At 38.6% G+C, this 12,347-nt stretch overlaps 1 protein-coding gene across 1 annotated transcript in view; it reads right to left on the bottom strand.

The window, feature by feature from the left end:
- Positions 1 to 12,347, bottom strand: part of ANKLE2 (ankyrin repeat and LEM domain containing 2) — a gene marked incomplete in the record, with an annotated part of 2,117,323 nt that overhangs the window by 656,044 nt on the left and 1,448,932 nt on the right. Inside the window, 1 exon segment of the mRNA XM_044060669.1 lies at positions 3,318 to 3,499. Within this exon segment, the coding sequence (XP_043916604.1) occupies positions 3,318 to 3,499 (182 nt within the window).

Below are 12,347 nucleotides of genomic sequence, written 5' to 3'. Positions count from 1 at the left end.
GGTGACCGGGGAGGTCCACTGGGCCAAACAGCCCATTTTCAGTGGAGGCCCGGGGAGAAAAGCTCCACAATACAATGTTACAAGACATAATAATTAGACATACAAATAAAATTCAAAGCTAAAATGATTTGCATACAAAAGAACATTGTGTCAACCTACATCTTTAGATCACATTTTTAGAAGTACAAATAGAATTCAAAGAGAGAAAAAATGATTTACATACAAAAGGTTGAATTATTTAAATCGCAGGAGGTAAGCATTCAAGTTGGTAGACTACCTACCGCAAATTCCTTCACATCAGTAATTCAGTAACATTTGAAGTTAAGGAAAGAGTCTAGGAGGATGACAGGAAAATTGTATAGGGTTAGGAGTAGTTGTTCGTTAGTTCTAGCTCACAGCTTTGGTGTGACTGACTAGACTGAAGAGAAATGAATCAGTTGGATACAAAAATAAGAAAAATGCTTCATGTTTTCTAATGTTATATAAAAACATTCCATAACAAGATTATATTATCATTCAGTCAGGAGGAGGTATGGGCCTCCTCGAAATTGACTAAATGCATAACTTGTGGGATTGCATACAAATTTAGCAATGTCATCAGATCCAACCATAGTAGAAGTTCTAAAGCATGACGAGAAATTGACTTAAGATGACATCTTTGCTTAGCAGAAGCATTTCTAATGGGATTAGGAATGGAAATCAAACCAGAAATAGATGAGATTCCAACAGCAATTAAAAGTGCTAAAAAAACAAAACAAAAGAAATAATATAAAGAAAAAGACTAGAAGAAAAAGAAAACAACTGGAAAATTCACAAATATAGTGGAAAGGATAGAAAACTCCTAGTACAGCCACATGTTGAGCATAATCTGATACAGAAATGATTACAGAGAGGTCAACTCAAAACAAATAACAGAGGAACATGCTAGACAAGAGATAATGGGGACCATAAGCTGCCCAGCCATATACAGCTTTAAGTAGAATTTAGACAAAGACTATATAACGGTGGCCCAAATACTTGGCTATAGTCTATTAAAAAGGTGGAGGAAACAGGACCCTTACAGTTGCTGGAGCTCCAACTGTTAGAAACCCATGAACCCGAAGCAATGGGCTTGTGTGGCTCCTTCCCCGCAAGTCAACCTAGCTGAGCAGTTGCCCGAACTCGAATGCAAGTTCAGGGACGTAGCTGCCAAAGGTCAGACCCCATCAAGGTCTAGTCTATGAACTGTCAAGTGGGGAAGGGAAACTGGGAGAGGGGCTTTAGGTTTAGGGAGCAATTGAGAGTTGGCTCAGAGTTAGGGAGTGAAAGGGAATTCTCTCTAAAAGTTAGGATTAAGGAGTAATCAGGAGTTGGTTCAGAGACAGGGTTAGAGATCAATTGGGGGACGGATCAGAGTTATAGAGTTAGGGGAGGGGAGTTGTTTTTGGGATTAGGGTCAGGTTTCTGGAAGGGGTAACTGAGCTTACTGGTAGTTCATGGGAATCAGGGTAGTGGTAGCAGGGAAATGTGTTGCAAGCGAACAGCATGCAAGCACTTGTAAGTAGTACCTGAAACACATAAATGCAGGTTCTGTAAAGCAAAACTGGAAACAGATGCACATCTCACTGCTGGGGGTTATACACTCATGGCTGAGGATCTATGTACTGACAAGCGCAAACAATACTTTATTTATTTATTTGACATTTGTTAACTGGGTTGGTTCAACTAAGCCAAGGGCCCATTTTCAGTGGAGACCTGAGGAGAAAAGCTCCAAACAAAATACAGTCATGCAAAAGACATACAGTAATATAATGGTGAAAAGTACAAACACAACATAATGAGACAAGTTCCAGTCCATAGCACAGAAACTCAATACTCCAATGAAAATTCCATTACTTAAATATACAGTGCAAATGAGGTACTCGCAGTAGTTTAACTAAAGAGACACAGCATTGAAACAATTTCCATCTTTTTGATACAAGAGAGTAAAATCAATGAAATTACATATCAGAGAGAAAATGAAAAAAAGAGGAGTTAAATTCTGTGGCAAGACTGCTGCACTGGGGACTGAGCAAACACCAGAAGTAGCTGAAAAGCATTGGAAGCAAGAACCACAAAGCATTATTGACAATGATGAAGTTAAGATCGCATGGTGACCCAGATGTCCATCACATGTTAAACAAAACCCATACTGAAAGTGGTAACATCAGCATAACAGCATTGGTGTTCACAATGCCAGAAACACAGAACAGTGCAACAAAATTCAATCCCAAATGTCCCCATCTCTCCAGACTCAGCAATAATTGCTAACATGGGACATGAAGGGGAGGGCAAGTCCGGGAGGTCAGACTACTGCGCTTTCTGCATTATGAACATTGATGTTGTTAGGCAGACATTATCATTTTCAGCATGGGTCTCATCGAGCATGTGATAAACAACCGGATCACCCTACACCAACAGATCAAAAAAACAGATGAAAGAAAGTCAGACATAGTGGTCCAAAAAAAGGCAAAAGTAGAATTAATCACTGAAATTGCCACACCCAGAGTGATACAAAGGGAAGCAAAATTTTAAAATATTACAATTTGCAAGCAGAAATGATAGCTATGGAAGAAAGATACCCAGTCAGTTCCAATAATGACAGGAGCAACAGGCCTAATAAAAAAATAATTTACAATCCTACATAAATATACTAGCAATATATGTAACCAAATATGAGCTGCAGGAGGAGGCAAGAAAAGGCACATTGTGGGTGCTGAGAAAAGCAGTCTTGGCTAACATCAAAGACTGAAGTAATACTAAATTCATAAACTCTAATCATACCCTGACATGGGAATGGGGCCCATTCGCATTACTGTATTAGAAACCCAAAATGTTTGGAGAAGCTAACAAAGAAAATGTAGTTCAGAAGTGAAAAGAAAAATTCAAGAAGGTGCCAGATTACCTCTATGCATATGGGGATCACATTAACTGATGATGATGCATTTTTTCAGTGCAAACAAGCATTATCCTCATTCATAGAGATGTTCACACGTTAAGGAAAACTTGCAGAAACATGACTGACCGCTGAATAGTGTAAGCAGCCTTTGTCCTCATTCACAGAGACTTTCACAAGTAAAACTTACAGAAACATGTCTGACAGCTAGCAGTGCAAACCAGCATTATCCTCATTCATAGAGAAGTTCACAAGTAAGGAAAACTCTCAGAAACATGACTGATAGCTAACAGAAACACAAATGCTGTGCATACTGACTGCTATAAGGTTCTTCCCTGAAGAAACTATTATTTTTTTTTTTTTATAAAAAATAATCCCCAATACTTTCACAGTAACAGATTACCTTTGATGGACTCAATGGACCAGCAAATGCCCTCACAGCTAAAACTGGATCTTTTGGACTGCCAAGGTGCCTGTGGCCAGTTACGAAGGACATAGTATCACAAGGATCTGGAGACCAAGGGGTTCCTATCACTGGTGCTACAGAGTTATCTTCGGCCCTCAGCAAGGGTATGTAACACCGATCTGAAAAAGAATACAATGCATTAGACTCAGGCAGATACCCACAATGTAAAACACATCAATATATGCAGACATATGTGTGTGGCTACACAAAGCCTATTCTTGCTTTCAGTATTAATCCACACAACTCAAAAGCACTGCCTGCAATTAAGTCAAAAATGTTACTTTGGTCAAAGTAAAATCTACTGGTCCAGAGATCTTGTGAGGAAGGACATGTCAAGCAAAGCTTCCAAATACAATTACTACAGGAAGCCTACAACAAGACTATGTGCAAATATATAACAGATGCAAACGGAAACTAAGACCTAGAGTAGAACTGAGAAATCATGTAAAATCACAATAAAAGACATCTGGCCACGAAACTGTGTAAAATACTTTATGGCTAAAATCCAATCCCACTAACAGTAGTTGCAGGTTACAAGGTATAATAACTAATACGGGACACAAAGTACATTTCTGACACATATACTAAACTAATGTGAGATGAGGAATAAAAGTCAAGGAAGCAAATGAAAGTGCTTGGCATTTGTCTTAAAAACAAAAAGATGGAGGGAATGGTGTGCACTTTTGCAGCACTAAATGTAAGGAGTAAATTAAAACCCACTGAAAAAGAAAAGTGGAACAGAATTATCAGCAAAACAGACACATCAGTAATGAGTACTAGACATTGAAAGACGATGGAAAATTCGTCATTACATGGGCTACATAAATTTTAGGGTCAAAAATGAAAGTCAAGCTTCTTTGATCAGAAGATAAATAAGACAAGTTGGCACATTCTATAGTTTTCCAACACCTATGTAACAAACCCCCATACTATATGTCATTCAGAGCAGCACCTTTGCCACCATCAAGCTACACCTAGACAGCACAATGTGTAACTTCCGATGATTCTTCCCTGGTCTATTTTGTACTGCTCTCCTTGAGGCTGGAGGGAACTTCTGGACGTGGTTACATCTATGCTTGTAATGGTTTGCAGAGTGACTGACTGCTTATTACGTAAAGTAAAACTCCACCTTAGAACTCAAAAACATTTTTTTCATTGTATCTTTGTTTTTGAGCTATTTTAATGCCTCAAAATCACCCCAAGTGCTTCTTTTACAATTTTGATGTGTTTCTCTCAAAATGGTGGATGATGGGACCTGCACAGGTAATGTGATCTTGTTTTTTTGCTTTCATTCCTTCTTCCCAGAATATATTTCAAGTCCTCTTTATATGAATAATGCTAGACATAAGGAAGTGGTGCTGTTTTCTCATGCCATTAAGACAGAATGGCAGGACTGTGAAGCACTGTCAACTAAACACAACCTTCTGTAACAGAGCTACTTCTATTTTTCCCTGACTACGCATCATTTATGTGTCTGTCAGAGTTTGTTCTATGCTATAAATAACTATTAGCTACTTCCAGCAAAAGAAAGTAGGTAAATAACAGTGGTTTCGAAATAACAGTTTTTTGTACAGGGAGTCTCTTGTAGTCGTAAAAGAATCAACAGCCCTTCCCCCACATTCTCATGTTGAGGTGTGAAAACTCTCACTGCAGTACACGATTCTTGCTGTATCATAAGCAGTAGAACTCCCCACTGAAGGCATTGGGAAGTGAAAGACAGACTTAGTTTGAAGCCTTTTTCACTCTCATGAATGATGCAGAATTAAAACATGCTTTACTAGTTCCTTAATTATTTCTGTCATGTTCACCCTCCTTTTTTTCTATTTCATATTTATTTATACTTTGGTAACGAGGAAAGTGAACTGGTCCCAGGACCCTTTTCAGCCATGACTTGGGCTATACTGGCAAAGATAATAAGTATTAAATGCACTTAGCAATACAAAGAAAAAAATACTGACATAAAGACATCAGTCAAGACTGCATGTACAACACATAGCCAATTGACAGTGACCAAGTAAAGCAGTTACTAGAATGTATACATTAATAATGCTTAACTCTACTACATTGTTTATAATAATGAATTGTATGTTCCCATATTGTACTCACACACACACCCATATATATATATATATATATATATATATATATATATATATATATATATATATATATATGTGGGTGTGTGTGTATATATGTGGGTGTATATAAAGTACGTGTACAAAAACAATGTCTGTGTGTGTAAAATGAAAACTATATTATGCCTGTGTACATACTTAATGTCCTTTCAAGAAAAACAAATCAAAATGGAAATTTTCTGTAACTGTATATGTGTGTCTACACATAAAGGCACACACATGGATATACAGTGGCTATAAAAGTGTACACACCTCTGTTAAGATGCCAGGTTTTTCTGATATAAAAAAATGAGACCACAGTAAATCATTTCAAAACTTTTCCCACCTTTAATGTGACCTATAACCTGTACAATTCAACTGAAAAACAAATCGGTTAGGGAAAAAATATAAAAAATAAAAAACGTACAATAAGCTGGTTGCATAAGAGCGCACACCCTTAAACTAAATACTTTGTTGAAGCACCTTTTAGTTTAATTACAGCATTCAGCCTTCTTGGGTAGGAGTTTATCAGCATGGCACATCTTGACTTGGCAATATTTGCCCAATCTTCCTTGCAAAAGCGCTCCAAATCTGTCAGATTGCTAGGGCATCTCTTGTGCACAGCCCTCTTCAGGTCACCCCTCAGATTTTCTACGGGATTTAGATCTGGGCTCTGGCTGGGCCATTCCAAAACTTTAATTTTCTTCTGGTGAAGCCATTCTTTTGTTGATTTGTATGTATGCTTGGGGTCATTATCATGTTGAAAGGTAAAATTCCTCTTAATCTTCAGCTTTCTAGCAGACGCCTGAAGGTTTTGGGCCAAAAGTGACTGGTATTTGGAACTGTTCATAATTCCCTCCACCATGGTTAAAGCCCCAGTTCTAGCTGAAGTAAAGCAACTCCAAAGCATGATACTGCCCACCACCATGCTTCACCCTGGTGATGGTGTTTTTTTTGGTGATGCAAAGTGTTGTTTTTGCGCCAAACGTACCTTTTGGAATTGTGGCCAAAAAGTTCAATCCTGGTGTCATCAGACCAGAACACATTTTTCCACATGCTTTTGGGAGACGATGTATTGTTTTGCAAATTTTAGCCTGGTCTGCATGTTTTTCTTTGTAAGAAAAGGCTTCTGTCTTGCAACCCTACCCCATAGTCCAGACATATGGAGAACACTGGAAATTGTTGTCACATTTAGTACACTACCAGTACTTGCCAGAAATTCCTGCAGATCCTTCAGTGTTGCTGTAGGTCTCTAGGCAGCTTCCCTGACCAGTTTTTGTCTGGTCTTTTCATCAATTTTGGAGGGATGTCCAGTTCTTTACAACGTCACTGTTGTCCCATATTTTCTCCACTTTTTGATGACCGTCTTCGCTGTGTTCCATGGTATATAAAATGCTGCAGAAATGTTTTTGTACCCTTCTCCTCACTGATACCTTTCAACAATGAGATCCCTTTGATGCTTTGTAAGCTCTCTGTGAACCATTGCTTTTGCTGTAGCAGGCAACTGAGTAAATGTCAGGAAAATCGTACTAGGACAGCTGAACTTTATATGGGGTTAATGAGAGTCTCTTTAATTGATGGCAGGTGTGCACCCAAGAAGACTGAACAGTGTAATTAAATGAAAAGGTGGTTCAACAAAGTATTAGTTTAAGAGCTTATTGAACATTTATTATTTTTGATATTTTCCCTCCAACAGATTTGTTTGTTTTTCAATTGAATTGTGCAGGTTATAGGTCACATTAAAGGTGGGAAAAGTTTTGAAATGCTTTATTGTGGTTTCATTTTTTTATATTAGAAAAACCTGGCATTTTAACAGGGGTGTGTACACTTTTTATATCCAGTGTGTGTGTGTGTGTGTGTGTGTGTGTGTGTGTGTGTGTGTGTGTGTGTGTGTAAAAATGTATGTAGCCTGTAGAGTACCATATGTGGGATGCAGTACTGTGTTTAAATGCACATGTCTGTGTGGGTGTGCGTGTGTGTGTGTGTGTGTGTGTGTGTGTGTGTGTGTGTGTGCGCGCTCGCATGTTAACACAGTTAAGTACTTCTGATTTCTTTTCTTAGTGTTTTTAATGCCAGGGCACATAGTAAATGTATGTTAAAGTAAATTCAGCTGTATATTACGGTTGCCATCAACTGCCACATTTCCTTTGTGGACTACAAAATGCTCATGCACTCTAACAATGCAAGGACGAACTCAGTCAGTGGGAATCTCCTCTCATGGGTCTGCATGTACCAGATATGCATCCCCCTCTGGTAGGATGTCACAAAAAAGCATAAAAGACCTTTTTATGAACACTACCAGTGCACCTAGTTGATAGGGCTGCCACCTGTCTCTCTTTCTGCAGTTCTGGTCGGTGTGTGTGTGTTTGGGGGGGGGGGGCTTGAAAATGGTAAATGCATTGATACTTTACAAGAAAATATATTTTTTGACTTTTCTCTAAATGTCACAGAAATCTTTAATACTACATTTACGTTATCTTAAACAAACTATTTTTTTTTTTTTTTTTTTTTTATTTACATCTGTTGACCGGGCTAGTCTAGCTGGATACATATCCCTTTTAAGTAGAGGCCCGAGGAGAAAAGCTCCAACATGAGTGAATTAATACATTCAAAATATTCTAAAAATGACTAGTTTCACATTACATAATAAGACATGATAAGAAAAAATTAATAAATTGTGAATAATGTAAGGTTTCATTAGAGTAGAAGAAATAAACAAGTCTTAATGCTTTAGTAGGGTTCATGTGAAGTCAATCAAAATCTAAAGCATTAGAACATTAGCAAAACTATTTAGTAGTGTTGTTCATAAGATATGGGGGGTAATTGTTACGGAAGCAGGAGAAAAAGAAACAGGGGGGGGGGGGGAAGAAAAGTATATTCAATCAGGCTTTGAGCAAGGGCAAAGCCAATGTATTTTAAGCTGGTCTCTCAGGTGTTTTTTAAAGATTAGAGAGGATGAGAGTGAGGTGAGTGTATTAGGAAGTTTGTTCCAGATTCTACCCACAACACTGGAGAAGAGGGAATCGCCTGCTTTGTTATTAGAAGGGCTGCTGGCAATAAGTAGCTTATTAGCTGAGCTTAGTGTTGAAAGATTTTTATAAGGGGAGATCAGATTAGTGAGGATGGGAGTATTAGTAGGATGGTGCAGGATTTTTTGTGCAATCACAAGTTGATTGTATTGTAGTTGATTTTGTAGTTCTAACCATTTGAGCTGTTTAAGGTTGAGGCAGTGATGGGTTCTGTACGGAGAGCCAGTGGCAAATCTGGTTATGTTATTGTAGCTAGTTTCAAGTTTGGTGAGATTATGCTTTGATAGATTGGTGTAAATAGCAGATGCATAGAATAGGGTGGAAGTAAGATGAGTCTGGGCAATGGATTTCTTAGTGGTGTAAGGAAGGGTTTTATTCTATACAGGGAGCCTAATTTTTTATTAACAGTTTTTATATTATTATTAACATGGGCATCGAAGCTGAGGTTATGGTCAATAGTTATACCAAGTAGTTGAGCAGTAGAATCAGGGGAAATGCAGGTTCCATTGTCAGAGGTAATAGTGAAGTGGAACTGAGGAGATTTTATGGTGTGAGTAAAGAGTAGTAGCTTAGTTTTCTTGGGGTTAAGAAGAAGGCAGCGTTGGGTGAACCATTTTTCAACTGTGTTAAATACATTTTGTGTAAGGGTGTGGAGAGAGGAAGAAGACTTGGCAGTACAGATAAGAGTAGGGTCATCAGCGTATTGTATACAGGTGGATTGTGGAAAAACAGTATGGAGATCATTAATAAAGATGGAGAAAAGAAGAGAGCCTAGGATAGAACCTTGAGGAACTCCAGTGCTCACTGGGAGGTGTGTGGATAGATTATTGTCCCAGAGAACTGCATGTTGTCTATTTTCCAGATAAGATTTGAACCAAAGGATTGCTTGTGGGTCAAGAGATTGGGCTTTTAGCACATTAATAAGTAGGTTGTGATTGACCATATCAAAGGCTTTGGAAAGGTCAATAAATAGAGCAGTGAGAGACAGTTATTGTTACAATTCCTATTTATGCAATCAGTAAAAGTTAAAAGGGCAGAAGTAGTGTTATGAAAGGGCCTAAATCCGTGTTGGCAGTTAGCAAGCAAGTTGTTTTGGAGAAGGTGCTGGAGTAGCTGATGGTGAATACATTTTTCCATAATTTTGGCTAGTGGGGAGAGTAGAGCAATAGGACGGTAGTTGGAGATCTCAGTAGATTTACCTCCTTTGTGCAAAGGGATTATATGAGGGAATTTCCATATAGAGGGGATGTAGGCTTCAGAGATGGATCTGTTTATCAGGATAGAAACAGGGTATGCTATGGCTTTGGCTGCAATTTGAAGGTATTCTGCTGGGAGGCAATCAGCCGAGGGAGTGCAGGGTTTGAGTTTTTGACGGAGTTTGCAGATAAAGGAGGTTGGTACAGGTTGCAAATGAAGGGAGGGAAAGGGACTGTTAGTGTGTTGTGTAGGAGTAGGGGTCATAGGAACTAGAGTTTGAGTTAAAGTTTGAATAGCTTCAATGAAGTAATTGTTAAAGGCATTAGCTATTTGCAGAGGATTACTACTGGGAATAGAGCAGGGGGAAGGAGTTGTGGCATGTCCTGGCTTGAGAAGTTTATTAATGCCAGACCAGCATTTTTTAGGATTATTAGTGTGTGAATGTTGCAGGTGGGAGCAGTAGTTTTTTTTATCTGAGATTATATCCTTTTTGACAGCATTTCTTAGTTGTTTAAAGTATAGATTATCTACAGAGCTTTTAGAGGTTCTCCATCTTGCCCATATTTTGTTTCGTAGAAAAATTTTTTCTTTGGTTTGTTTTGTGAGCCAGGGGGCTATTTTTGTCCTGATTCTGGAGGAGTGGAAAGGAGCATGGTTATTTAGAATTTGAAAGAAAGCAGAATTAAAGTAAGATACTGCTTCATCTAGATTAAATAGTTTTAGAGATGACCAGTTACATGCTTTTAGTTCATTAATAAAGTTCTCAGCTTGGAAGTGTTTTTTAGAACGGATAGGTGACAAAATTGTTTTTTGGGGGGCTATATTTCTTTTGTTTAGTGATAAAGGTTAAAATGTGATCACTAATGCCGTCAGGGAGAGAGCCTACCTTATAGGTATGTGGGTGACTATTTATAAGGATCCAGTCAAGAGTAGTTTCTTTGTTACTTGGTTTGTGGATCCTAGTGGGGAAGTTTATTATTTGATTGAAACCAAATAGATTAATATGGGTGTTAGGGGTGGGGGAATTACATAAGGTCCAGTCTATATTAAAATTGCCTAATACAATTGTTTCCTGTGGTAAATGGGTAGAAAGGCTATTGAGAATGTTTTCTAGGGTGCTAATATTGTTTCCTGGAGGGATGTAAGAGCAGATTATATAGATTGCTTTAGCGCTATTCATTTGGAGTTTGATAGTAAGGGTCTCAGCATTGGTATTTGAGGGTAGTGATACATCATAGAGTGAAACCAGAAGATCAGATTTGAACAAGATAGCTAAACCGCCACCTTTTTTTGATGTATGGTCACATCTTAGGATATTATATCCAGGAGGGGTTATTTCTAGGTCGTGAGTAGAAGGTTTTAGCCAAGTTTCTGTAAGGCAAAGGATATCAAATGGATAAACCTGAAGGAGAGCATGCACTTGACTAATTTTGTTGTTAATGCTACGAATATTAAGATGTGCTATACTGAGGGAGTTCTGAATTATTAAAGAAAAGGTAGCATTATTAAATGATGGATTCTGTAGATTGGTATTTGGTGGGGATGGGCCAGGATTGGGATGAATATCTCCACCTGTTAGAATGTTTTTGGTTTGAATGAATAAAATCTTTAAGTATTTATAGTACTTGGGTGGGGTTAGCTTATTGGAGAGGTAAGAAACATGGGTGTTTCTATGGAACTTGGGAAGCAAATAGGCTGAAGTAGAGGTGATGTTGCTATGAAAAAGGCTGTGGGGATGTGTGATGGGGAGTGTTTGTAGATAGGTCACATTGTGCTTTAGAGTGTAGTGTTCATATGCAGTGAGTGAGTAGGTTAAGGATAGAAGTAAAAATAAGGAAGAGGAGACAAGAAAGTTTTTCAGGGAAGGTTTGAGAGAATGGGCCATTAGGGCAGTGGAATAGAAAGGTTATATACAGAAGATAGAAAGCTTAAAGTGTAGATAAAAGGTAGGGAGAGATAAATGTAATGGTTTAGAAAGATGGTCAGTAGAAGGAAGAAGGGAGTAGAAGATAAACTAAATAGCTGTAAAAGAAGTGATTATAGTTACTGATTATGTGTAGAGGTGAGTAAGGAGTAAGCTAAGGAGAGAAGTCAGGAGGAGTGGTGTTAGATAAAGAGGTGGAGTAGAGAAGAGAGTAGAGAAGAGGAGGTAGGGGAGGAGTTGAGAATTATATGTTGAGACTGATTGGATAGGTAGTAACATGGGTGTGACTTGTTAGGTATAAGTGTAACAGCACAGGGGGTGGGTGGAAATTGGGGGTAGGAAGGGGAGCGGAGTGAGCCCGAAGGGCAAACGGAGCAGGCTAGAGCAAGTAGTGAAGGAGACAATCAGTGAGCAGAGCAGCCCAGTTAGGGAAGGTAAGCAGGTGAGTAGCTTCAAGTGGAGCAGGTAAAGTTCAAGACAGAAGTATGGAAGGGGAAGATATGTTGTTTACTAGTTAGAGGGTAGAAGGTGGTATGAGAACAGGTAGGAGCATAGAGTTAGCAGTTACGGAATATCTGGACAACCAGACCAGGCAGGAGAACGTAGGAAAGAAATATAGCAAGGAGTTAAACTAGTAAGAGTGAAAAGAGGGTAAAGGTTGAGGCCTGGTTAGACTGCCACCTAGTGATCTGTGGTGGTATTG

Source organism: Protopterus annectens, chromosome 2.part0 (assembly GCF_019279795.1).
Source record: "Protopterus annectens isolate FY-2018-M chromosome 2.part0, PAN1.0, whole genome shotgun sequence".
In the NCBI taxonomy this organism is placed as follows: Eukaryota; Metazoa; Chordata; order Ceratodontiformes; family Protopteridae; genus Protopterus; species Protopterus annectens.
Note: the sequence above shows the minus strand (reverse complement) of the source record. Positions and strands in the feature narration are given on the sequence as shown.